Below are 23,393 nucleotides of genomic sequence, written 5' to 3'. Positions count from 1 at the left end.
TACTGAAGATCTCACTCTCTCATAGCCTGAGTGAACTGCAGACATGTCAACTGTGTTATTCCTCTGACATCGTTTTACAATCCGATTCCAAAAGTCTCCTTAGTAACAGTATCCAATCTGAAAAGTGTTGTCGCTTAAGGTACTTTGATTGATCAGCTTTTCTTTTATTGGGTTTACGCTTTACTCTTTTTCCCCCAGAGGTATCTGTCATGTTTGGAGTAAACTATCATCTCCTTTCCAAAACTTTTTCTCTCAATCCCCCTCTGCTTCTAAATGTGATACTGCAGACCATAAAACCTTCTGTGAGCTACCAAGCTCTGTCTAGGTGAGCTGCAATACACGCAGAGCTCTTTGTAACTCATCCTCTGCTCTCACATCTCTGAGATCTTCTTTGAACAGAGCAGAGCGGCCCGCATCTTGACCACATGTCACTTCTAGCGCAGATAAAATCCACTGAGTCACATCCTGAGCTTCTTATACAGGTTAGGCTGTTACCAGTGAACTGCTGACTGGTCATGCGGACCCGTGTTAGGAGTCCGAAAGTATCTAATTGGCTGCTGCCTCTGTGTGCTGTTGAACTGGATCAGTGTGATGCAGCGACAGCCCACAAATTCAGCTAGCCAGCCAACCTCGCACACAAACCAAGCCCTGAATGGAAGGTAAAATGGGAGACTTTAAGGTCACCCTTTCTTCCTCTGCTTCCTCTTCTACATGGCTTTGAAAAGGCTTACCAGCATGCAGCATCCAAATTTCTGCTGCTGCATTTCAAACTATTTCTTCCACTTAGAAACTACCAATCAGCTTTTTTTTTTTTTTTTTAAGAAGAGGGATGTGGAATTTAGCAACTAGCTGAAAATGTTGTTTTTTTTCCAAATGTAAAAAGATCAATGCTGGAGAATTGTAATTGCGAGATTAGAGCCCTAAGTATACATAAATTACTGGAGTTTTATGTCTATTGCATGACTACTTGTTAAATTCATAGCTACAGACATGCAATAATGTGATCGTGTCATAACATACAGAGTCGTGTAATATGATCTAAATACTTTTAAGCATAAAAACAACAGTTTTTCTTGCTGCTGCAGTACATATTGAATAAATATTTTATATTCAGCGTTCGACAGTGCAGCATAAATATATATATTCAAATGCATTTTACATGGAGACTGATACAAAAGGGGGAAAATGAAAAAAAAATGACAGGTGGGGCTAAAAGCTGAAAGCGAAGAGATAAGAATAGAGGTGAGCAGAATAGAGATTGCAAGGTAACACCCTAGAAGGCTGCTTCTCCACCTGCAGAAACAGAAAAAAAACAAAAACAGCGATAAACGTAGCAACAACAATCACTGAAAAGCACACAGTACTAATTATTACAAGCTGCATTTAGTGGCAACTGCACAACTGCAGCCCAATATAGAGAGTATCTCTAAACACCTGAATGCAAAGACCTTTTGGGGGGGGGGATCCGGCCCTGTCTGTATGATATAATGTGGCATTAGATGGATTTTTTTTCCTGCTATTGCAAAACATAATTTATTTTTTTACAAAGATTATAGTCATAAGTACATCTTGGATAACTTCTTTACTGATTTAAAAAAAATAAATATATATTTCTTTGATAATTGGACTCTAAATCAAGAAACACGTTTTGTTTGGGGGTTTTTAACGCGTCCATGTTTTTGTTTGTTTTTTTCCTGTCCTGTCTTTCACAGAAGATTTCAATTCCACGGTCAGAAACTTCCAGCGAGCTGCAAACGTTTACTTTCGACCTGTCGAATGTGGGCAGAGACAACCCCCAGGGCAGCTTCGACTGCATCCAGCAGTACATCACCAGGTGAAAGCTAAAGCAGATTCACATCCCTTTTTTCCCCTCTTTCAGTGAGAACTGACTTCACACAAGTTTTGAGCTGAATGAACAGACCTCTTTTAGATGCACTTGCAAACTACAGTAAGAAATGAATTTATACATCCAGGGGTTACATGTGTACCCACTTGCACACTTTCATTTGGTAGCAGAGAAGCTACACGAGAACTAATGAGTCTAAAAAGGAACACGTGATCAATCGAATAAACACACGTGGATTTTAGTGCCTAAAATGACGGGCACAGAAAGAGAAAGGGGAACAATGAGAATCTTGTCTTTTTCAGATTTCTGACCCCAATTATTCTGAAAGTATTTTTAACATGTGGGTCAGGCAGAGTTCATTTAAGTCTCTCCCTAGATCCTAATCAGGCTTGAATTGCAGCCTGAAACCCAAATGACCGAGCACAGCATTTGCAGACCGTGCCGGCAGCGTCTCATTTTCCGCCAAAGTGGAGGAGAATCAAAAAAACAGTCAGAAAGTCAGGAAAGAATCAGATTTTATGTGGCAATGAGCAGCACAGTGGGAAACCATGGCAGGTTGGAGGAAATTGGAAAAATAATCGTTGTTCCCACAGAAGATTTATTCAATCTCTCGGTAGGAATGAAAAGTTGAAAAATAAAAAATAAAAAAGGCTTTTGCATGTAATGCAAAAGCGTATGCGAGAATGGCTTGGCTTTCTTTCAACTGGCTATCAAATCAATATGTTTTTTTTTTTCTTTCATACTTGTGTTTCAACTTCTCTCCTCTTTCTGCCTGTTTTTCTTCGCGTCTGCTCTTTGTTTTGGTAGTGAAGGGGGCATTCAGCTGGATTGTCTGGGCAGCATCCAGGACAAGATCACAGTGCGAGCCACCGACGACTCCTACCAGAAGGCCAGAGAGAGCATGGCCCAGGCTGAGGAGACGACTCGCAGCAGGAGCGCCATCGTCATCAAGCCGGGGGGGAGATACGTAGGTGAGGAAGGCTGGATATTGACTCGAACATACTGTTGCTCGGTGCATAATGTGCTTTTAGCCTTGAGCTTCCCAGACTGCTAGCTTATAAGTTTGTGTTTAGTTTCTGAGGAGAGCAATCAGACCCTCCACTTAGACATTGTAAACATGTCAGGAGTTAAGTTACAGAGTCAGACTGGAAGAATCTGCAAACATCCAAGTGATGATGTAGTTTTGCTCTTGTTGTGAACTGGTTCACCCTGGATTTGACGGGCTGTTTGGGTCAAATCGCAAATGATTTTTGAGGTTGTTCCATTCACCGGCTACTTTCTCGGTGCATTTCTGCTGCGCAGCACTTTTTTGATAAAACATTCGACGAGTTCAGCGACCCGAAAGGGAAAACCATAAATGTCTCTGTGCATAATTAAAAAAACTTTTATATATATTTTTAATTGTGTTTGTATATAGAAAAATTCTTTTCATGTGTGGCTGACTTTCAAAGGCAAGAAAGTCCAGATCCGGAAACCGGCACCTGCGCTTTCAGACGTGGCCCCGTCACGGAGGACGTCTCGGCCCGTCCTCATCTCCAGCAGCACGCAGAAGAAAGCCACGACTCAGCACCGGCCTCTCCGTGAGCGCCTCGTACACCTGCTGGCCCTGAAGCCTTACAAAAAGCCCGAACTGATTTTGAGGTTGCAGAAGGACGGCCTGTCACAGCTCGACAAAGAATCCCTGGACAGCCACCTGCAACAGGCGAGTCATGGAAACATCTACGGCATTGGAGTTTTCATTTTCTCCACTCACTTTCATCTTCAGTGTCATTCCCCCAGATTAGTTGGCAAAGATTAGTGTATTAACGCAGTGATATGTTTCTGTTCTTAGGTTGCCAATCTGAATGGGAAAGAAAATACCTTCACATTGAAGGATTTTATGTACAAGGAAGTCCAGAAGGACTGGCCAGGATACACGGAGGGAGACCAGCAGCTTCTCAAGAGAATTTTGTTCAGGTATGTCACCTTGTATTTTTTTCAGGATTGGATGTAGTAGACCAACACAATCAGCACATAATTATGAAGTACAAAGAAAAGGTTGTACAGTTTTCAATACTTCCTGCAGCTAAACATCAGAAGACTGTGTTCTGCACTTTTTTACTCTGATGCCTTCAAAATTCAGTGCAAGCAATTGCCTGCATACTGAGCTCGAGCTTTGTGTAAAGAATATTGAAAGAATAATCCTGTTATGTTTATACTATATGTTATGCTTGTCCTTTCCTGAACAATGACACCTGACAATCAAAACTGTGAACTACTGGAAGTTTAAAAAAAATCCTGTAAGTGCATCTGGATAAGGGCCTTTTTGACCCTGTTTAATCAAAAAGACAAAAGCAGAAAAGTTGTTTTTGACGTGTTTTGCCTATGAGGAAGAGAAACAGGAAAAGGCCAAAGGATATCGATAAGGGATTATGCAAGCTTTGCTAAGGAGGGATAGATTCAAAGTTGAGTGACATTTTAAAGGCCGTGTCACATGACCCGGTTGACTGACCAAAGAATATATGATACAAAATTACCAGAAACAAAGAAACGGGGCAAGGCTGCACGGGGGAGGGGGAGGGAACTCATGCTTGTTTAAAACAGATGCTTGTTCATACTGTGGGGAAAAAAAAACAAAACAAGAAAAAAAAAATTTTCCAGTTGCCTGTTGGAAAATAATACTCTAAAGTTAATTTTATGTAAACTTTTGTAGGTTTTTCTACTTCCTATTGGGTTTTACACAAAATAAGGTCATTAAAAAATCCTGCATAAGTAACTTATTTAAAAAAATATATATTATTTTACATATTTGTTCAAATTATTATTATTATTATTATTATTACTACTACTACTAACATAATATAAGACAGATATTCTGTGAAAGAATTGAGCTGTTCTGCCCTCTCCCAGTGTTTATTTTTCTTTGGTTTGTTTTAAGTTTTGTTCATAAAACTTGCTGAAATGTAGTAAAATAATAACACAGATGTATTTTGAAGCAGTCTTCAGTTGAAACAAGCATAGCGGCTGAACTATCCCACTCCAAATGGATTTCTGTTTCTTTAATTCCCAGTGCATCCAATGAGTTCACAGACACATTTTGTTTTGTAAGACAGTGCAAATGTGCACCTTCTCTTTCTTTTTTTGCACTTTCAGCTCAGTTTGTGAGCATCGGCTGACTAAAAACCAGAGCCTCCCACCTAATTCTGCCTCCCCCGCCTTAGTTCCTCTAGAGTTTGGAGCTCATGCAGCAAGTCACGCAGGAGCAGCAGCAGAGCAACATGACTGGAACGCGCATGATGCAACAGTGTTCCAGCACATGCTGATCTATGTGTGAGGTGGCGTCCGTCCAAGGTCCAGCCGAATCGGTCTGCCTCTCGTCTCACTTGCAGTCCCTGCCTGCAGGACTGTCCTCGTGCCAAACCGTGCCCAACAACTGAGTTTGTCATCAGTTGTGGCAACATTGTGCAGCTCTAAGCACCTATTAATTTTGCAACCGTAATGTCATCTCTATTTGTGCACTCTTAATCCAGAGTAAGCTTTAATGTTTTGCTTCTTGCCATGCTATACATGCATAAAAATCTATGCGTTTTTTTTTTTTTTTAAATCCTGAGACTTCATTTCATCTCTGTGGAGATGATCAGTTTTTCTTGGATAGGTTTATATCAACACGGCTCCTTGTTTGGCTGCTACTGCCTAACTGCTTGCTCTACTACAACACGAGGCTCGCTTCGTACCTGGAGCCGTAATGTTTTCTGCTTGGATAAATGAAGCCAAAAGTGCATATCCTCCTAAGCAGGTGTGAACGTCGCAGCCGTGCAAGCTCTGTGTGGGGGTGGCCAGGAATAAAAGCAGTTCAGAAGCAAACACAACCGGTGCCTCGACTCCTCCAAACATCTACGTAGCGATTGTTTTCATAATCCCGCTGGCCAAATGGCTTCCTTTCTCAAAGTGAGCTGCACCACCATATTCTCCAGCTCTCACTTTCTTTCTGTCACTGCAGAGTGTTGGCTTGCCGTCTCACTATCTTCCATCAATCTGCTGTAGTTGTTAAGCTATAAAATAAACACTCAACTAACTGTGACAGAGATTTAAAAAAAAAAGAGAGAGAGAATTATCCATTAAATACTTCTTAAAAAACACACTAAATGGGGTTAAACTAACGGAAATGTGTGGGTTTAATTGCTGAAAATTAGCATAATCTGTTTGTGATGAAAACGCTGTTCTGTCAAGTACCTCCTCCTTCACAGTTGTCATAGCTACCCACTCAGCTTCACACGGCAACTGTAACTTGTCTCCGAAGTCCGCTTCCATGTAATTTACTTGTCATCACGGAGATGAAAGCTCAATAGTTTTTGTCGTTTTGAGTGATGCATTTTCAAATTTAAAGGATTTAAATGTGTTGAATTTAGAACATGATGGCACTTACCGGTTTTAGGAGAAAACTTTGAATGTCCAAATCTTAGCGACAGTAAAAAAAGGATAACGAATTTCCCGTGCCTTAAGCGCTTCTCGCATTCTGTTGCGAGGAATGTGAATAAATGTGGAGCTTTTAGATGATGCTGCTGATGTTTTATTGGTTAATGCTGTTCCACTGAGTGTAGCTTTGACTGTGATGTTTTTTCAAGCTGCTTAATTGGATCTGCACCTGTTTTTGCTTGAATTCACACAGAAAACAGGCCCAAACCAGCTCTGCACCCATACCAGAGAGCCCTCCCAAAGAGCTGGGATCCAGTTCTCCGTCTCAGGTGAGTCCTGCCTTCCCTCGTACCTTTTCACCTTCCAAGCATGTTGACTGAGATACTTTTACTGCAGCTTTATGCAACTGCATGTCCACTGTGATTATTAAGTCTATGGCAGTTCAGCTTTCCATCACTTTAAGACATAGGAGACTATTTATTTCCCCTTTTTGTGAATTTATTCTGGTTTGAATTTTTGCGTTAACTTTTTATTTATTTATTTTTTTTGCTTGAGTGTATTTTTGTTTTACAGCTTAATTTGTAATGCATGTCTAACTGCTTCCATTTGACTTGCGTTGCTTACAAACACATGGCCAGCAGGATTATTTACGTTTCCATTCGGCAGACAAACGAGAACCTGCTCTGTTTTATTAATAGCTCCTTCCCTCCAGGTTGTTTTCACCCCAGACACTTACTGTATGCCCCATTCTTTCCTGTCCCTCCCTTTGCAAACACAACACAGACATGTACACACACACACACACACACACACACACACACACACACACATACACATACATGCGTAAAAGACAGCAGTACTGAAGGATTAGTTTGTAGGATATTTCTTACAAGTAGCCACAGAGAGCTTAGTGTAATGTTCAGGTTAAATCAGGAAGTTCCACAATGCAGTTTTTCATACTCACTGGACAAATACAGTAGATTTCAAAAGTGTTACTTCCCGTCGGTCTCATACTTGCACCCTTTAAGTGCCAAACATCCTGAACAAGTCAACAGAAAAACAAAAGCATACGTTACTGTTAAAGCATCTGTTTCCACTTAACATCTGTTAATACAAAATGAATGCACTTGCTGCTGAAATTGTGTTATATAAATAAAATTACATTACACTAAGAAAAAAAAACTGATTGCATAAATGTTCACTCATGTAAGCTACTGTTGATTTTTATTTATTTATTTTTTTTTTTCAAATTCGGTTTTCTTCCTCGTCATTGTGAGGATGTCCACGGCCATTTTCAAGTGACCCATTTATCTTGTTGCATACAAAGAATCGTAACCCTAGATCACAATGCTTCCACCACCATCTTTCACTGTTATAATGTCTGTTTTTGTTTTCCCTGAAAGTGCCTTTTGAAAATGTAAAGTTTGGGTTCATAAATTCATATCTCAGTTTGCCTCAAGGTTTTGGGAAAATGTTAGCCTTGTGAATGTTTTGTACCCTTCTCCTGATTGATACATTTTTACAGTGTGCTCCCTTTGATTCTTAGTAGGCTCTTTGGAAACTGTGACTGTATTTGAAACTGAAGTTCAGTCTTCATTTTCAGTTGAATTATGCAGAACACATTTGATTTTACCATATCACAAAGAAGTGACATTTTTAGAGATGTTCGTACATGGAGGCTCCATCCATGGATAGTTTTGATCTCATATTAAGGTGTTGGACGAGTTATGTAAAATAATTTTTTTGAAGGGGTGAATGAGTCTTGCAGATGCAGCCCCAATCATTAATTGGTTCTTGATCTATCTTTCCAGCGTTATGCTAAGACGTTTTAAGGATGTTAGTTTAGATTCTCAGCCATCTGGACATGGTAATCGTGAAAGTTAAAAATGAAGGTGCCAGTAACTGGACTTCTCTCATTTTCTTGAAGATATCCAAAAGGTTTCTTCAGTTCTGAAACTTGGAAAGCATCAGGTCCACAATGTGTAATCAGTAACAGTCACACGGAAAGGGCGATATCACCCTTATTGATGTCACTAATGAGGTCATGTGAAATCCTGGCCCTACCCTCTATTATATTCCCTTTTTAAGTCTCGTTGACTCTGACGATCCTATCAAATCCCCAACAATGTCAACAACGGTGACTACAGTTTTGGTCAAATGTCTCAAGGTACGAGTTTCTGTGAAACCGCCTGGAGAAACAAGTCAAGGCAACACTGTAGATTTTAAGGAGGTTTGAATTTTAGACAGCTTCCTCTGTTCAAGGTTGGTTTTTCATATTTCACATAGATGGCTTCTTTCATGCCTCTTAAACCGTCGGTCTTCCCTGTCCAAAATGTGTACATTGTTATCTTTGAAGGATTGTTCTTTGTCCTTGAGATGTAGATAAACCTCTGAGTCTTGGCCTGAGTTAGCTCATCTGTGCAGCTGCTGTTTTGCTTCTCCAGTGTAAATGTCTGAACATTTTTCACTGCACTGGACTGCATTTACCAAACCACTGAGCTTTTGTTTGGGTGTTTTGTCCTTTGTCTGAGAGCTTTACTAGATTTAAAACATACCAGAAAATTGTGTTTGGAAAACATCCTTCATTAGTGACGACAACGACCTCATTATCTTTAGTTAAAAAAAAAAAGTCCTCCTACTTTATTCATGCATAGATAAAGATTAGGGAAAGCATTTGAGAATCTCATCATATATTAGATGAATACATGTATGTTCCACTTGTTTATTTTCTCCACGTCCCTCACATTTATCTTCCCTATTCAAGCTGTACAGCAGTACTACTGCACAGAAATGCCCTGGTGCTTTTACATGTCAATCATCGGGAAGGGGCAATTCAGTGTCGGTCGGGGGCAGAAACCTCCACACCCCCTTTGGCACTGCCCCTGTCTCTATTGCCCCATCAGGGTGATTGCTCCTGATTAAAACTAAAGAGCCCTATACTTACAACATGAGTTTCTGAACTGAAGAAGGTTTGGGTGAGAGGATGAAACGTCTTCAGGATAATAAGAGAAGTCCAGTTCAAGTACTCATTTTAAGTGTTTTGGAACATTTTGGTGAAAAAACAGCTTTTCTGTAATATATTCTTTTGCACCTGTCTTAAACACCTGGTGTCTTATTTTTCACCAGAAACGGCCAACTGTTGACTTCATCGACCCTCTTGCCAACAAAAAGCCCAGAATATCACACCTTGCCAGCAAGGCCGCAACAGTCCAAATGAACGGTAAGCTCGGGTCTTCGTGCGGGCGAGGAGACTCCGGCGGCGCAGTGTCGATGTCCGAAAGTGGCATGACGTCCGGCTCGCAGCCGCTCCCGGTGCTGGACATCCCGCGTCCTTTCGAGGCTTTGTCGGACGTCAGCAACGACTCCAGTAACAACGGGCGGGACGGCGACTCTCAGGAAACGACGCTGTCCGAGAGGCTCAGTCAGCCGCCATCGCTCCTGTCCGTGTCGACGGTGGCCTCAGCGCCCAGCATAGGCACATCGTCCTCCGGGCACACCGTGCTGGAGGGCCCGCGGGACAATGGCCCTTCAGCGGTTAACAACAAATCCAGAAAGAAGTCAAAAAAGCATAAAGACAAGGAGAAAAGCAAGGACAAGGGGAAAGGGAGGGCGAAGGAGAAAAAGATCTGTCAAGAGCCTGCGTCTGAGCCCAAAGCAGCATGTGAGATGAGCCTGACAAACTTCAAGAACAGTATTGCGTTTAAAAGCACAGGTAAGACCCAGCACACTCACACATTGTGTGTTTCTCAATAAAATACTACTTTATGTATATAAGTGTTAGTCATCCCACTGAGTAGGTGATGAATCATGTGACCTGAAAGCTTCGCGATGTCTAAAGTGAGACCCCTGCTGTTCAACTTCATGTCCAAAATATTCTCTGATCTGTTCTTTATGGAAATATTCTCTTATTTATGTACAGGTTCATCTCAATAAGATAGAAGTTCAAGTGCTGATTTATGTCTATTTTGATTGATTATGGTGTTCATCTAACAAAAAAAAATCAAAAAGTTGATCAGAACAGAAATGTTGCAGCCTACAAAACTAAGAAGCAGACAGTGGCCAGCTGTGTTCCCATTAAAGATGTGCGCAAAAAATGTAGATGTTCTGCTAATGTCGAAGAAAAAAGCCTCCACAATTTTGCTAATTCATTTCAATTTAAGATGATGTGAATAAGTTTTGATATGGCTGTAAAACCACAAAAACTTAGCTAAAAATACAAGTTTTTATTCTTCTTCAAAGTTAGTTTTTAAGCAAATTTGTATTTATAACTCCAATTTGCACAATTTTATGGTCAATTGAATCACAACTGCTGACAGCTTTTGTTTGTGAGGATCAGAGGCGTAAAGAAGCAAGCTGCTCAGATACTAATAGAAAATTGAGTGGAAGGAAGATATTGTAGAAAAAAGCGCACAGGCAACAGGAATTACCACAGCTTTCAGAAGATTGCAAGGCAAAACCAGTTGTGGGAGGCAGACAGACCATGGCCTGCGACTTAAGTCTGTGTTTCACAAGCCACCAAAAGAGACAAACAGGACATGGATTACAGTAGTCGCATTCCTGGCGTTAAGCTTCTCCTGTACCAGAGACAGCAGAAGCATCCAACCTGATTATTACTACATGCTGTAATAATCATGGTGTCGCTGTGTTTGATTGGCCAACAAACTGTCCTGATCTAAACTGTAGAAACTCTTAAAATATTCCACACACTCACCCATGTGAGTTTCCCCGTTTGAATTGAATTCCTGAAAAAAACTCGCCTTTGAGCCGTCTTCACTTGTGCACCAATGAGCTGACCTTCTTTAAATTAGGCTTTTGTAGTTTGTACCTTGGTCTGTCACATTTTTAAAAAGTAAAACTCAAATTTTTGTGACTTTGTTTCAGATCTGAATGGGATGTGCAAAACTACCAGTATTCCTTCATCATCACCTGAAGTGCCAGATTATTTATTGTGAGTATTAAGTAAGTTACTTAATTGGTTCTAAATATGAAATCTGGATTTTCCCAGTCGGGAATCTTTGTCCACAATCTCAACGAAAGTCATTTAAAAGTAGGAATCACTGAATCCACCAGTCTATTATTAAAATAAATGCCAGATTTATGCTTGTAGATCCAAAGAGCAGGAATCTAGGGATACATCAAGCCTTGTACCATAAAATACAATGTTTTAAAAGTTTATCTTAGTTACTGCACTCATAAAATCATACAGCGAATATGATGGGTTTAATGAAAGACTATACTTCTAGATTTAAAATGCATGGGCTGGGCCCTAATTCAACACTTGGGGTCCAGATGGGGACAACTCTAGCAAGAACAAACCTTTTTTTTTTTTCTCCTCACAATCTGAAGAGCAGCTTTGTTAGTGAAACAGTGAGGCACAGGAGAGAAAGGAGGAAGGAAGGCAGGTGTTGGCCAGAGTGCTGAAAACATGTGATTATCTTCTGTCATTTTGGCAGCTGTGGTCAACACAGATTTCCCCCAGGCTGCAATTTAGACAGAAGTCGAGCATAAATCAGCAGTCACAGACATGATTCATATATTTTGGGGTGTTTGTAGTTTTGCAATTTATAAGGAACGTTTTGTATTGCAGCAGAGTAAAAAAAAAAAAAATTCTTCTTCACTTATGTGAAGAAGAATCATTTGTTTGAGCTGTTGTAAAATTCATGTGCAAGGTGCTTTCCGCAGCGATCACGGTTTCAACACAAACAAAAGCTGGCTGCCTTTCTGGCATTTGCGTGAAATGAATCCAGCACGTCTTCTGCTCGCTGGAAACAAGCCATGATATGTGATGTCTGAGGGGGATTTGATGCTCATATTTTTTGTTGTATTTTTAATCCCAGAAAGTACACAGTGATCACCTCCCCGGAGCAGCGCCAAAGGTATAAAAACGATTTCAACGCCGAATACAGCGAGTACCGGGGTCTGCACGCTCGAATAGAGGGCATCACCCGGCAGTTCACTGTGCTCGACAACGAGCTGAAGCAGCTTCTACAAGGCACAGACAAGTACAAGGTACATGCGAAACGAACACAAAGTAATGCTCAGAAGGAAGTCTGACGACAAGGCTGATAAAATAGTAAAGACAGGGTTTCTGCAAGCTTCAGAAATGTTTTTCATAACGCATTCTTCACTTTTATGAGCCATTTATTCACTGCTGTTTTCACCCAAGTTTTTTTCATTTGATGAATTTAACTGTCAAGATTTTTTTTTTTTTTTGGTTGGATCTTATTGTTCTGTAACAAAAAAACAGCGGCGAATCTAAAATGAAGCAAACAATAAATTATCAAATGGAATCAGCCAGTTTTCCTTTAACTACCTTTGACTGGTGATCAGCAGGTCACGTGTTTCTCCCCATTTATTAGATGCACTAAAATTAATCTACCATAAAACCTACAATAGAGCAGTTTATCTTCAACTTGATATAAATATCAATGCAGTCAAAATTTTAATATGCATGAGTTTATGTACGAGTCTGGTGCATCTAAAGAAATTGCTAATAAAAGTGCAGTAAGCCACAAATTGAAAAAAGATGCAGATAATTTATAGCTGCGTTGCTCAAAACTGTCAGTGGAAAATGCTTTAAAGGCTACAAAAATGTATTTTTATTATAAAGGATTGCAAAAATGAAACAAAATGATATATATTCTGAAGAATTTACAATAGGACTGTGTGTAGATTAATATACCCTATTTTCCTTTAGTTCAGTGGAAGTGTTTCCTTGTTGCACTATGAGAGCGAATGGGGAAGGAATGTGTCGCATCCCAAGGCTGGAAGTTGAAACTTACATGATTGTAACCAAAGTGTGCATTGTGCATCTGCTATTGCATTTACACATCATGCCACCCAACAATAATTACTTACAAATTCAGCATTCTAATTCGAATTTTTCCCATGCCAAATTTCTTAACTTTCACAGCTGCTGAATCCATATGTTCAGTGCTAGCCCAGTGTACTCGTATATTTCAAACTCTGGATGATACTAAAGCTTGTGAGTCCTCTGGTTTTGCGTTTCTGTCTTCGTTTTCTGTTCCACGAGACTTAAAATCGACTTAAATGGGGCAGTCAGGGGATTCCTGACTGTCTTCAGAAACCAGTTTCAGACTTTAAACAGTGGTAAAAAAAAATAAATGGGGATAATCTTTGCCCTCTGCGGCAGCATCTGTTGTTGTTTCTCTTTTATAAATTTCTTTTTTAGGAAGAATATTTGAATCAGTCACATTTAAGTAGGTCAGGTCAATGTAACCTTCAGAAACTTGCAGAAACCTTGTAAAGATTAAGGAAATGCTGTTTCAGTATTTCACATTCATTTAGAATGCTCTTTATTTTTGTTTTTTTCCCCAACAGTCAATCCACAATCAGATACTTCAAGAGTATCATAAGATCAAAAAGGTAAAAACATTTTTGCTGATTTTTATTTATTTATTTATTTTATTTGAAGAAAATGTGAGTCTGATCAGGCTGTGACGCTGCGCTTCTGTCTTCACAGACTAATCCAAATTATAGCCAAGAGAAGAACCGCTGTGAACATCTACACAAGAAACTGGCTCATATAAAGAAACTTATCGCGGAGTACGATCATCAGCAACTTTAAACGTAGTCACTAGAGTCCGTTTCCCTGTTATCCCTGGAAACCGGGCAGATAAAGGGAAAACTCTGGATTCCTCTTCCACTAAAAAGAAATGTCACGAAAGGACAAATCCCATGTGTTGGGGCGAGGCAGGACACATGATCTCTTTTTCCTTAACCTTTCCCTATTGTTTTTTGTTTTTTTTTCTTAAGGATGTGGGCCAGGTCTGAGCGTAGATAAAAGTGGATCCATAAATATTGCTCTTCAGCAGCCGACCCTGCCTTTAATGCGCAACAGAGTCTTGAGAGTTTATTGTGAAATATTCCTACTTTCATGGGAGATTTTCCAAATAATTTTTCCTGCTTTTGAAACTGGATGAATTTGAACTCTGAGATGAAAACTGCAGATTGTACACCAAAATTAGTTTTTGAACACTTAAAAAAAAAAAAAAAAGAAATAGTGACTAGCTCATGAGTTTTCTTCACATAATTGTATTGCTCGCAAAGCTGAATCTTTTTAGTTTCCTATTTATTTTTCGTCATTTAACTTTGTTGGTGGGGGTGAAATTATTTTACACTCCTTTAAAAAGAAACAAAATCAAATCAGTGCTTAAAAAAAAATGCTGTCTCTTTTTTTGTGTCCTCAGATTATGATTGTCTGCCAGTATTTTACTATTCAGAAGCTGCCTTTCCCTTCTAATTGTCAGTGTTGGCAATAGTATTCTTTCTCTTTGTAGAGATGCAGAAATTAGTATTTGAATCAAAAAACAAACAGAAATGCACAGAGTCGGACACTGGTTTTTGTGTTTGGCTTTTCTAAAAATCGTGGAGATGTCTTAACAGAGGGGGGAAGAAGTTCTCAGTCACCCTTGGAATGTAGATTTATTTTCTTGGAAGCGGTCTCTTCCCCGTCGAGTCGTTCTGCGGTGCTCCTTACAGCAGTGTTTCCTACCAGGCCACGCGTCGGCTCCTAATTGGTACTCTTTCAGGCTTTTGTAGCAACATACGACTTAAAGTTGTTTGAAAGAAGTTATTTTTCAGATCAGATCTCATATCTTTTAAACCTATATGATCATCATTTGTGTTTAAACATTTACTGTATCTAAAAAGAGAGATTCTTTTATTTTATTTTTTTTTGGGGGGTGCGGGGGGGTTGTCTTTAGTTTGACCCCCTTTCTAGTCCCATTAAAATGACTGTTAAGACGAAGCCATCGTTGTCCATCGTCCCGATCCTTCACGTCGAAGGAGCGCCGAGTGTTTTTTTTTTTTTTTTCTTTTTGCCTTTTCAGAACGTGATGTCAACAATGATTGGTTCCTGAAAACGTCTCGCCCGAACCCGCTAACGTCCTCGGAGAAGCCTTTTCGAGAAGCGAGTCGACTTCATCCGCTGAATTCATTTCTTGTATTGATCTTTTTATGTGAATATTGCAAATCAGCACTTTCTCTCTCCTGATCTTGCTGTTACTGGGGTGGGAGGGGTTGTCCTAAAGACACTTTTTTCTGTATCTCAGAATGCATGCTAAATGAATGTTACAATGAGCAGTCTTTTATCTTTACTTGGTTTAAAAAAAAAAAGAAGAAGAAAAAACTGCCCAAGAACATCAAAATCCAAGCAAAGGCATCGTCCGGCTGAATTGGCGCGTAATCGGTTGGCCGTGGCTCAGACCAGCATGTTAAACCAAAGCGCCTATCAAGCGAAATGGCACAAAGTGCTTTCACCAAATGTTGGCAAAGAAGGATCTTACAGTATTTTATTTTTTTTTTTACTTCCTGTTTCATTTCTTCACTCTGCATAATTTATAGCTCTGCACAACACGTCGAGAGGAAGTCAGAAAATGCTCACTTTGATTTTTTTTTTTTTTTTTTTTAGTTTTTTTTTAGTTTTTTCTTCTGTTAACACTACATCAACTTTTATCAGAACGGTGTTGGATCATGTGCCGCTGGATCCGGGTTTTGGATCGGAGACGTGAGCAGTCGACACTTCACTTTAACCCAGAACCACAGCTGTTTAACAAGGAATGCCTTTGTCCTCATTGTTGCTGTGTTTGGTTTGTAGCGCATCTCTGTTACGGCTCCAGATCCATTGCAGATGAGTTGATGGATGCAAGATGTTTTGAGCCAGTGGAGAGCAAACTTGTCAGTGAAGACATGCCAGCACAGTGACACTGTTATGAGCTGATTGTGCCAAAATGACCTGTTGTATAGTTCTGTTTCTTGATGATACACATGCTGCTGTGAAAGCAAGGAGGGCTTTGAAGATTAGTCATGAAATATCACAGCTAAAATCCAAAGTATGCTGCTTCTACTTTTTTTTTTTTTTTTTCTTTTCTTCTTTTTCCTTTTGAGAACGATAAGGGACTGGGACTTAAAGTGATTTTTGTTTCAATAAAACTCTTTAACACCCTCATGTGGGAAAATCAGAACTGGTTGTTGTATTTATTTTCACAGTTAGGCATTTAATTTCACACAATTAAAGACCCCCTAATTTTTTATGGATTTTGAAAACTAAATGTATAGTGCCTTGCAAAATGAATTAATTCCCCTTGAACTTTTTCCTCATCTTGTCATTTTCAACCACAAATTACAATGTAATTTGGGATTTTCTCTGATGCACAAAAGAACATATAACGGAAGGGGAAAAAAGTATATATTTTTTTATTTAAGAAAAAGTTCAGTCTGAATGAAAGAAAATTTGTGATCATATGTTTTCATGTCTTGCCACAGTTGTAACGCATGAAAATGCTTTCGATTTAAACCAGTGGTGCATAAACATTTTTTTTACTCGGGCCAAAATTGGGTTGAATGAGCCGAGGCCAAATTTTCTTTTAATCGTTATTAGAAACATATTTTTATTTTTAATTTTTTTTGTGATTTTTTTTTCCCCACTCAGAAATAATCACAATCAATATTTTAGGCAATCAAAATAGGAAAGAATAATTTATCTTTGCCTAAAAGAAGGGTGTTCAGTTTCCTGACTGTTTAGGTGGATTGATTTTTAATTTGTTTGCCAGGTTATTCTCAGCATCAGAAACGAAACCCATGCCGTTTTCAGCAGAGGTTAAACAAATGGCTTGGCCCATGTCTGTGTGTTGTACCAAGCATTTTCCTTTCAAGAAGATGTACATTTCTTTTTAAAAACATCGTCCTTAAACATTACAGCGTCAATTGCAGGAGGAACAAAACGTTTACCGTTCTTTTGCTGTGTTTGGAGAGCCACATAAATATTTTGAGGATTGGATGATGGATTGAGCAGTTCTGAGATTTCCTATAGTTAAACTTCTCTATAACTATATCCCTGACCTGCCAGGTGTGGTTAGTCTTTTGTTTTAATCTTGCTGATTAATGCCTTCCTCTGGAGTTTATTTAGGGGTACCAGAATGATGAGGATTTGCATATAAATGCAGGGCTCACTTCCGGACACATTATTGGAACCATAAAATTCCTGTCATTCCAAAATCAAGTTCTACTTTGTTTCGGTATATTACTTAAATACTCAATTAATACATTGATGTTTCTGGCTGCAACAAAATGGGTAAAGATGCGATGTATGCAGAGGATGCACAACTTTTTTTTTTTTTTTTTTTTACTTGAGATGATGGTCTTTAGATGTCCTATTCTTTTAACTCCAATAAAATAAAATAAAATAAAACATTTTTTTCAAGCTCTGCTTTCAAAACTGACTTACCCGTTTAAAATCACTGTGAGGAGAATGTTGTTACAACTCATTTCCTGTAGATGGCAGCAGTTTCCCATTGTAGCCTTTGTCACATCAGTTTTGTTCCTGCGAGTGTTGGTTTACACATGAAACTTAAAATTACCTCCAGTCTCCTTCACTGCTGCATCTTGAGTGCAGTGGTAAGACGTAACAAATTATTGACCCCAGAACAAAAAGACTACTGTTTACCTCTCTGGTGTACATGGATACATATCTGAGCAGCCTCATTTTCTCACAGCCCATAAATGTTTTTGTGTTTTGTTTTTTTTTTATTTAGCAAAACTTTGCATCTTTTGCTGTTGGAAGCAAAAGATGCGATGCAGAGGACAAGCCTCGCTGTAATCCGACACAGATCCCAGAAATCTTCACTTTAACTTGTGCTCCACTTGGCTGTGCCGTGCCTGAGCCCTGCTACTCTGGCTCCCGTCCCAAAGTTGGCCTCCGAGCAGCTCGGGGAGTCGAAGGGGGCCCGGTCAGCGAGTTCACCGTGGCAGGCTGCCATTTCTTTCTCCCCAACATACAGCGCCATGCATACTGACATGTTTACACACACACACACAGCAGAGCTCCCCTCCCCTTCCGTGTTTCCAAGATTTTTCTTTTTTTTAGTTGTCAGACAGGATTTATTTTTGTCTGGATTTCTGTGCTGGTTTCTGTTTGTGCAACTGAATTTGTAACTGTACATTAGACTTTGGGTTACTTTGCTGGAGTTTAAAGGAAAACAAACATCGATTTTGACACAGCAAATAAGTAATGATAAAAAAAAAAAAACATTTTCCTCTCATGTACAGCTTGCAAGCAAGGACATTTCTATCTATTCACATATTTTAAAGCATTAGTAAAAGCCCATGCATATACATGTGACTGCAGTTAGAAGGGTAAAGCTCTGGGACGTCGTCGTGAAGTTTCTCAACTCTTAGACAGGGGCCAGGCTAAATAGTTCTTTACAAAAGGTCCTAATACAGCATGACAAATTGATTTTTTTTTCTTACTTTTTTTTTTATATAAAAGAGCCAGTAGCAGTGCTTCTCTCAGCATTTCAACACAAAGCATTGCATTGCATCAATGAGACCCCAAACTGCCAGGTTTGACTGCTGGTAATTTAACTGGGATTGTATCACAATCTGCTTCAGTAATTTGTAGCCAAGCTTTGAGTGTGTGGAAGATCTAAACCTTTGTGCCCACTTTGTATTCTCCTTACATTGTGTCCCCCAACCCCCATACATATTACCTTTCTATTAATCTTGATCGTTTGACGTGAGGCTTTCACTGTTGTGAGCCCCCGTTTGTCTGTGTGGATTACATTTCAGTGTATTTTTATGTTCACGAAGTCACGTTCACATCTGATTTGAACTTATTTGTAACTCGGAAGTGAAACAATACTAGATTGATGATGCTAGTGTTTTGAAATGTTTGAGTAAATCATATCTTTCATAGATGCTCCCAGTGTTTATATGATGAGCTACAATCTGAGTTCACGTCGCAGCTGCACATGACTGAACCCACTAAACAATACTGACTCTGTTCTAGTTTAGCAACCTAAATTAGTCAGCTTCTTTAAAAGAAATAAATAAAAATTCTCCCTAATGTCTGTCATTCTTATTTATCCGCTTGCCATCAAATCTATGGCCTTTTGCTGCAAAATCTGCGATCGTCCATGAAAAGACAAGGTTTTGGTGAGCAGCAGATTATTAAAATGAAACCCACCTCATTGTGGATGTTTTACAGCTGTGCAGATAACCTCTAGTGAATTAATATAGCATCCAAATTGTGTGCTGTTGTGCGGCACTGAGCACAGTTTATTTAATCGCCCTAAATTGCTTCACAAATGCATGACTCATCAATTTCGTGCAGATGCTGGAAGTGTTCATTATCAATAGCAGCTGCGCAAAGTTGTTAATGCTGTTGATTTTGATCAACCTACAAAACTGCCCGTGAGAAGAGCTGCGCCTGATTTACTCTACTGGTCGAGTTGACGATTGGAAAAACACATTACGGTGTTTTGGAGTTGCGTCAAGTAGAAAAACAGATTGCCACTGACCTAATTTGAATTTTAACTTCTTCTTTTTTTTTTTTCTTTTTTTTTTGTCCAATTTATTTGGTAAAATTAAAGATTTTGTAGCAGATATCTGTTGTAACGGTAAACTATTGCAACACTGGAAGCTGCCAGAACTGACTTCAGTATTTGTTTTGCAAGGTTTAACTTTTTTTTTTTGTGTGCGATAGTTCCCTGCTGTGACCTTTGATCAAGCACATTGATCCCTTCTTCTTGTGTTTGCATTTTCCAAAGGTCGTCCATGTACCCTCTACTGAGCTCAATAAGGTTAAAGTGCTGACTTTATTGAATTCCTTCATGAATTTTTCTTCATTATGAAAAGTATCAAGTAAAATAAGGGTGAGAGCTGGCCTCTGTATTTTATTTTATTTTTTTACTGACTTTTCTCCCAGTAACCTTCTCACAACCCGATTACACTTCACACAGACTGATAACATCTATAGTATTTCTACATGTTTTATAGGAATGTTTCAGCTTTGGGTTGCTCAATATTTCCTTCTCTGGAACTTCCATTTATCTTTTTTACGTACCTTAATCATTCTGTGCTTCCCTTGACCTGGTTAGCTTCTTCTGCATGAGTGTTGCTGTCGTCTGGGATTTCTCTGTCTGTTGCAACAGCTCAGCGTAGAATATGATCAAAAATGCTGAAGTCAGACCAAAACAGATTGTTTACAGTTTAAAGGCCACTCTTGCCACTCCAAGCTGTCAAAAAGAAGCAACGGAGAGCCTGTGCCAAGGTGCATTGAGGCTGCGCTGAGAGAAATGCATCAGCAACACTGTAGATTAGTTTGTTGCGTATGGGACGGTATATTCACAGACCAGTAAGGACAAAAACATGTTTCCTTGACGGCGTTAGCCTCTTTCATCAGGATAAAGTGTCCTGTTGTATATATATTTTTGCTTTGGGTCAACAATAATTGTTTGAAATGCACACCATGCTGAGTTGGCCTCCAAATTGTCCAAATCTCAATCCAATGGAGCATCTGAACAAGTCCAATCCATGGAGGGCCAGTCTGGCAACTTGCAGAACGTGATAGATTTGGGGCTAACAACGTCTCGGTGCCAAATACCACAGCAAAGCGCACCTTCACGAGTCAAGCGGAGGCCACATCTAAACAGATCAGAGCTGTTTCGATAGCAAAACCGGCATGAGCACATTACTTGGCAGGTGGTCATAACATTTGGCCTATTTGTTGTAGTTTGACATTAACGTTAGAATGTAAAACAAATAAAAATTTACATGAAGGAAGTAAATAGTTTGTCTAACAAGAAGTTGGACAGTGATGGGTTCTGTATTACAAACTGGTCAGAGTGCAGTGAGAAAATGTAAAGATGCAGCCTATACAAGTTTTTCTTTACCGATAAATTAAGACTGAGCCTATTTTGACAACAAAAGCACAGTCTAACTTTCAGACTTTTTGGCTGCATGCTTAGTATTCTCTTTAGACAAACAACCATTCGGCCAGATACACTAATATTTGAAGAATAAGATTTTTTCAGTACGGTCTCTCTCTCTCTCTCACAATACATTATCTAAAGAGGGAATGAGTTCAATAAAATGATACTTAATTAAATGTGGTTTTATTTTTTATATTAATAATGTCCTTTAAGTTAAATGGCAAAGCCTGCAGCAACTGGAAGGCAGCTGACGCGCAAACAACATTGCCTGAGAATATTGTCAACTGAGTAAAGCATGTATGGTGCCATCTGCATAGTTGCAGTTTGCATTTATACTGTAAACTGTCATTCCGATGTGTTGGAATGACAGTATATTTCTTCTCTGTGTTATTTATAAAATGAAAAATTAAAGGGGAGCATTTTATAAATTTTTCATTTATAAAATGAAAAATTAAAGGGGAGCAGAGATTAGGCCTCGGGGGGGGGCTCCTTTTAAAATTTTTAATTTCCACCTGGAGAAGGACAATGTGATCTGTCTGAAAAGTAGCTTCTAAACCAGGCTAATGGGCCCTTTGCTCACACCAACATGACAGCAACGATATGTGCTTTAGAAAATTAAAAGCGTTGAACAGATCAACAAACAGGCACCACATGCTTCGAACTTACCATCGGATTTATGATCAACATGATCTCATCTGTAAACTATTTGCAACACACTGTTTAAAGTTTGTGATATTGTTATTAGAATATTGTCTTAAAAATACATAAATGTGGAACATTTCATGATGTCTTGGTCAGAATTCTGCTTTGTTGCCAAAATTAAAACACGTTTCCAAAAATCCAGTGTTTCCTTATGTTTTCTGGAATGTCCCAGTCCTTGTATCTTCACTGCCCCAACTTGTTCATGAGCAGGGATTAGCAACAGAGTTAGTAACTAGTGTGTAAACTAGTGGTCTGTGGATAGCTTTTTACCAACTGACAAATGATCAGCTGACTTTGTCTGCATTGATTTGAAAATGTGATTCAGTTGCACTATGGATGTGTCGTACCGGAACAACAAAGACTGATTTGATGTATAAACTCATACATATCGATCTTTAGATTGTATTGGTAACACTGTCATTATATAAATAAGCTAGATTAATTTCTTTTTGATTTGTTCACAAAGCATATTCACTGTGTTATTGTGTTTTCTGGTTTGGTATTTTAGTCTAAATTTGTTTATTTGATGATTTTGTAGGTTGTTTTGTTTTTAATAAAATTGTTCTTTTTCCCCCCAATTTTTTGGCTGACACATTTACCTCTAATATATCTTATTATTATTATTATTATTATTATTATTATTATTATTATTATTATTATTATTATTTATGGCTCTTATATAAAAATATATTTAATGGGCAGGATAATAAGTAAAGAAACTTTCACTCGACGGAATTTGCAGCTGGTTTCAAGTTTGTTGTTTTATGTTTTTAATTATCAGATTTTATTACTTTAAGTGGATGGAAATTACACATTGTGAAATATTTCAGCTTCACGCAAATAAAGTAGTTGTGATGTCACGTCTCTCACGCAGTTCGGAAACAGTTGTATGGCGCTCGTGCACGTTGCTTTTTGGCCCAAGCGCAGTCGTCACAGTCCTCCTCTCGTGCCAGTGGCCTCCTGCCATATTTATTCATGCCGGGCAAGATGGCGGCGAAACGGACGAGATGTTCCTGCCAGTGAGCACATAATAGGCGTTTTATTAATAATATTCAAACGAGCGGGATTCTTGTACACACCTGACTGCATCGCGTGTGTATTTTTCCCGTAGCGAGTGTGGAGGTCGTTTTTATTTTTCAAGTTTTTGCCGTTTTTACCCCCTTACAAAATGTTCCCGTTGTGAGTCGCTCGCTTATCGAGCAGCTGGCTAACAGAGCAGTCAGGAGCTAGTTAGCTCTCTATCAGAGTGGAGAATGGGAGAAAAGCTGGAGCTAAAGCTCAAATCGCCGGTTGGAGCGGAACCCGCTGGTTATCCCTGGCCGTTACCAGTATACGTAAGTGATGCCCTTCAGCACCAAGCTGGGACAAATTTCTGTTTAGTCTCTTGATGTTGTCTTTGTTAGCTATGTTAGCCCTTGGCTAACCCTGGGTAACTGAAGAAGATGTGGCTCGTCCGGGGACTTGGGACACACTGATCTGACAGTTGCAGATTGTTTTTCTCCCGTTTGCCGTTAGATTTTTGAAAACAAAACATTTTACATTCTATGCTACAGGAGATGTAATTGTAGTTTAGGTTTAGTAACGAGGTTATTTGGGTGTAGTAACCGGTGACATTCAGTTGAACACTGTCAGATAGAAATATTGTCTAAAATGATCGAACCAGAGTGTTATTCCCGTTTAAGATCATTTAACTCTCATCTGGTTTTCCTCTTCTGATA

At 39.2% G+C, this 23,393-nt stretch overlaps 2 protein-coding genes across 5 annotated transcripts in view; both read left to right on the top strand.

Moving 5' to 3' along the window:
* Positions 1 to 16,227, top strand: part of ell (elongation factor RNA polymerase II) — a 39,460-nt gene extending 23,233 nt beyond the window's left edge. Inside the window, exons 3-12 of the mRNA XM_014991510.2 lie at positions 1,713 to 1,834; positions 2,654 to 2,817; positions 3,298 to 3,548; positions 3,678 to 3,802; positions 6,495 to 6,570; positions 9,368 to 9,953; positions 11,123 to 11,189; positions 12,079 to 12,250; positions 13,583 to 13,627; positions 13,725 to 16,227. Of these exons, the coding sequence (XP_014846996.2) occupies positions 1,713 to 1,834; positions 2,654 to 2,817; positions 3,298 to 3,548; positions 3,678 to 3,802; positions 6,495 to 6,570; positions 9,368 to 9,953; positions 11,123 to 11,189; positions 12,079 to 12,250; positions 13,583 to 13,627; positions 13,725 to 13,829 (1,713 nt within the window). The 3' untranslated portion in view covers positions 13,830 to 16,227. The remainder of the gene's footprint in view (positions 1 to 1,712; positions 1,835 to 2,653; positions 2,818 to 3,297; positions 3,549 to 3,677; positions 3,803 to 6,494; positions 6,571 to 9,367; positions 9,954 to 11,122; positions 11,190 to 12,078; positions 12,251 to 13,582; positions 13,628 to 13,724) is intronic.
* Positions 16,228 to 22,545: 6,318 nt separating this feature from the next.
* Positions 22,546 to 23,393, top strand: part of dot1l (DOT1-like histone H3K79 methyltransferase) — a 33,186-nt gene continuing 32,338 nt past the window's right edge. Inside the window, exon 1 of one of the 4 annotated variants that reach the window (XM_014991505.2) lies at positions 22,546 to 23,009. In XM_014991505.2, coding sequence (XP_014846991.2) covers positions 22,929 to 23,009 — 81 coding nt within the window. In that variant the 5' untranslated portion in view covers positions 22,546 to 22,928. The remainder of the gene's footprint in view (positions 23,010 to 23,393) is intronic. The other 3 variants (XM_088004914.1, XM_088004915.1, XM_088004916.1) reach the window with 3 other exon arrangements.

The sequence above is a fragment of the Poecilia mexicana genome, unplaced genomic scaffold (assembly GCF_051168715.1).
Source record: "Poecilia mexicana isolate PSO_F unplaced genomic scaffold, ASM5116871v1 scaffold_4, whole genome shotgun sequence".
Classification (NCBI taxonomy): Eukaryota; Metazoa; Chordata; class Actinopteri; order Cyprinodontiformes; family Poeciliidae; genus Poecilia; species Poecilia mexicana.
This window is presented reverse-complemented; position numbering and strand designations above follow the sequence as displayed.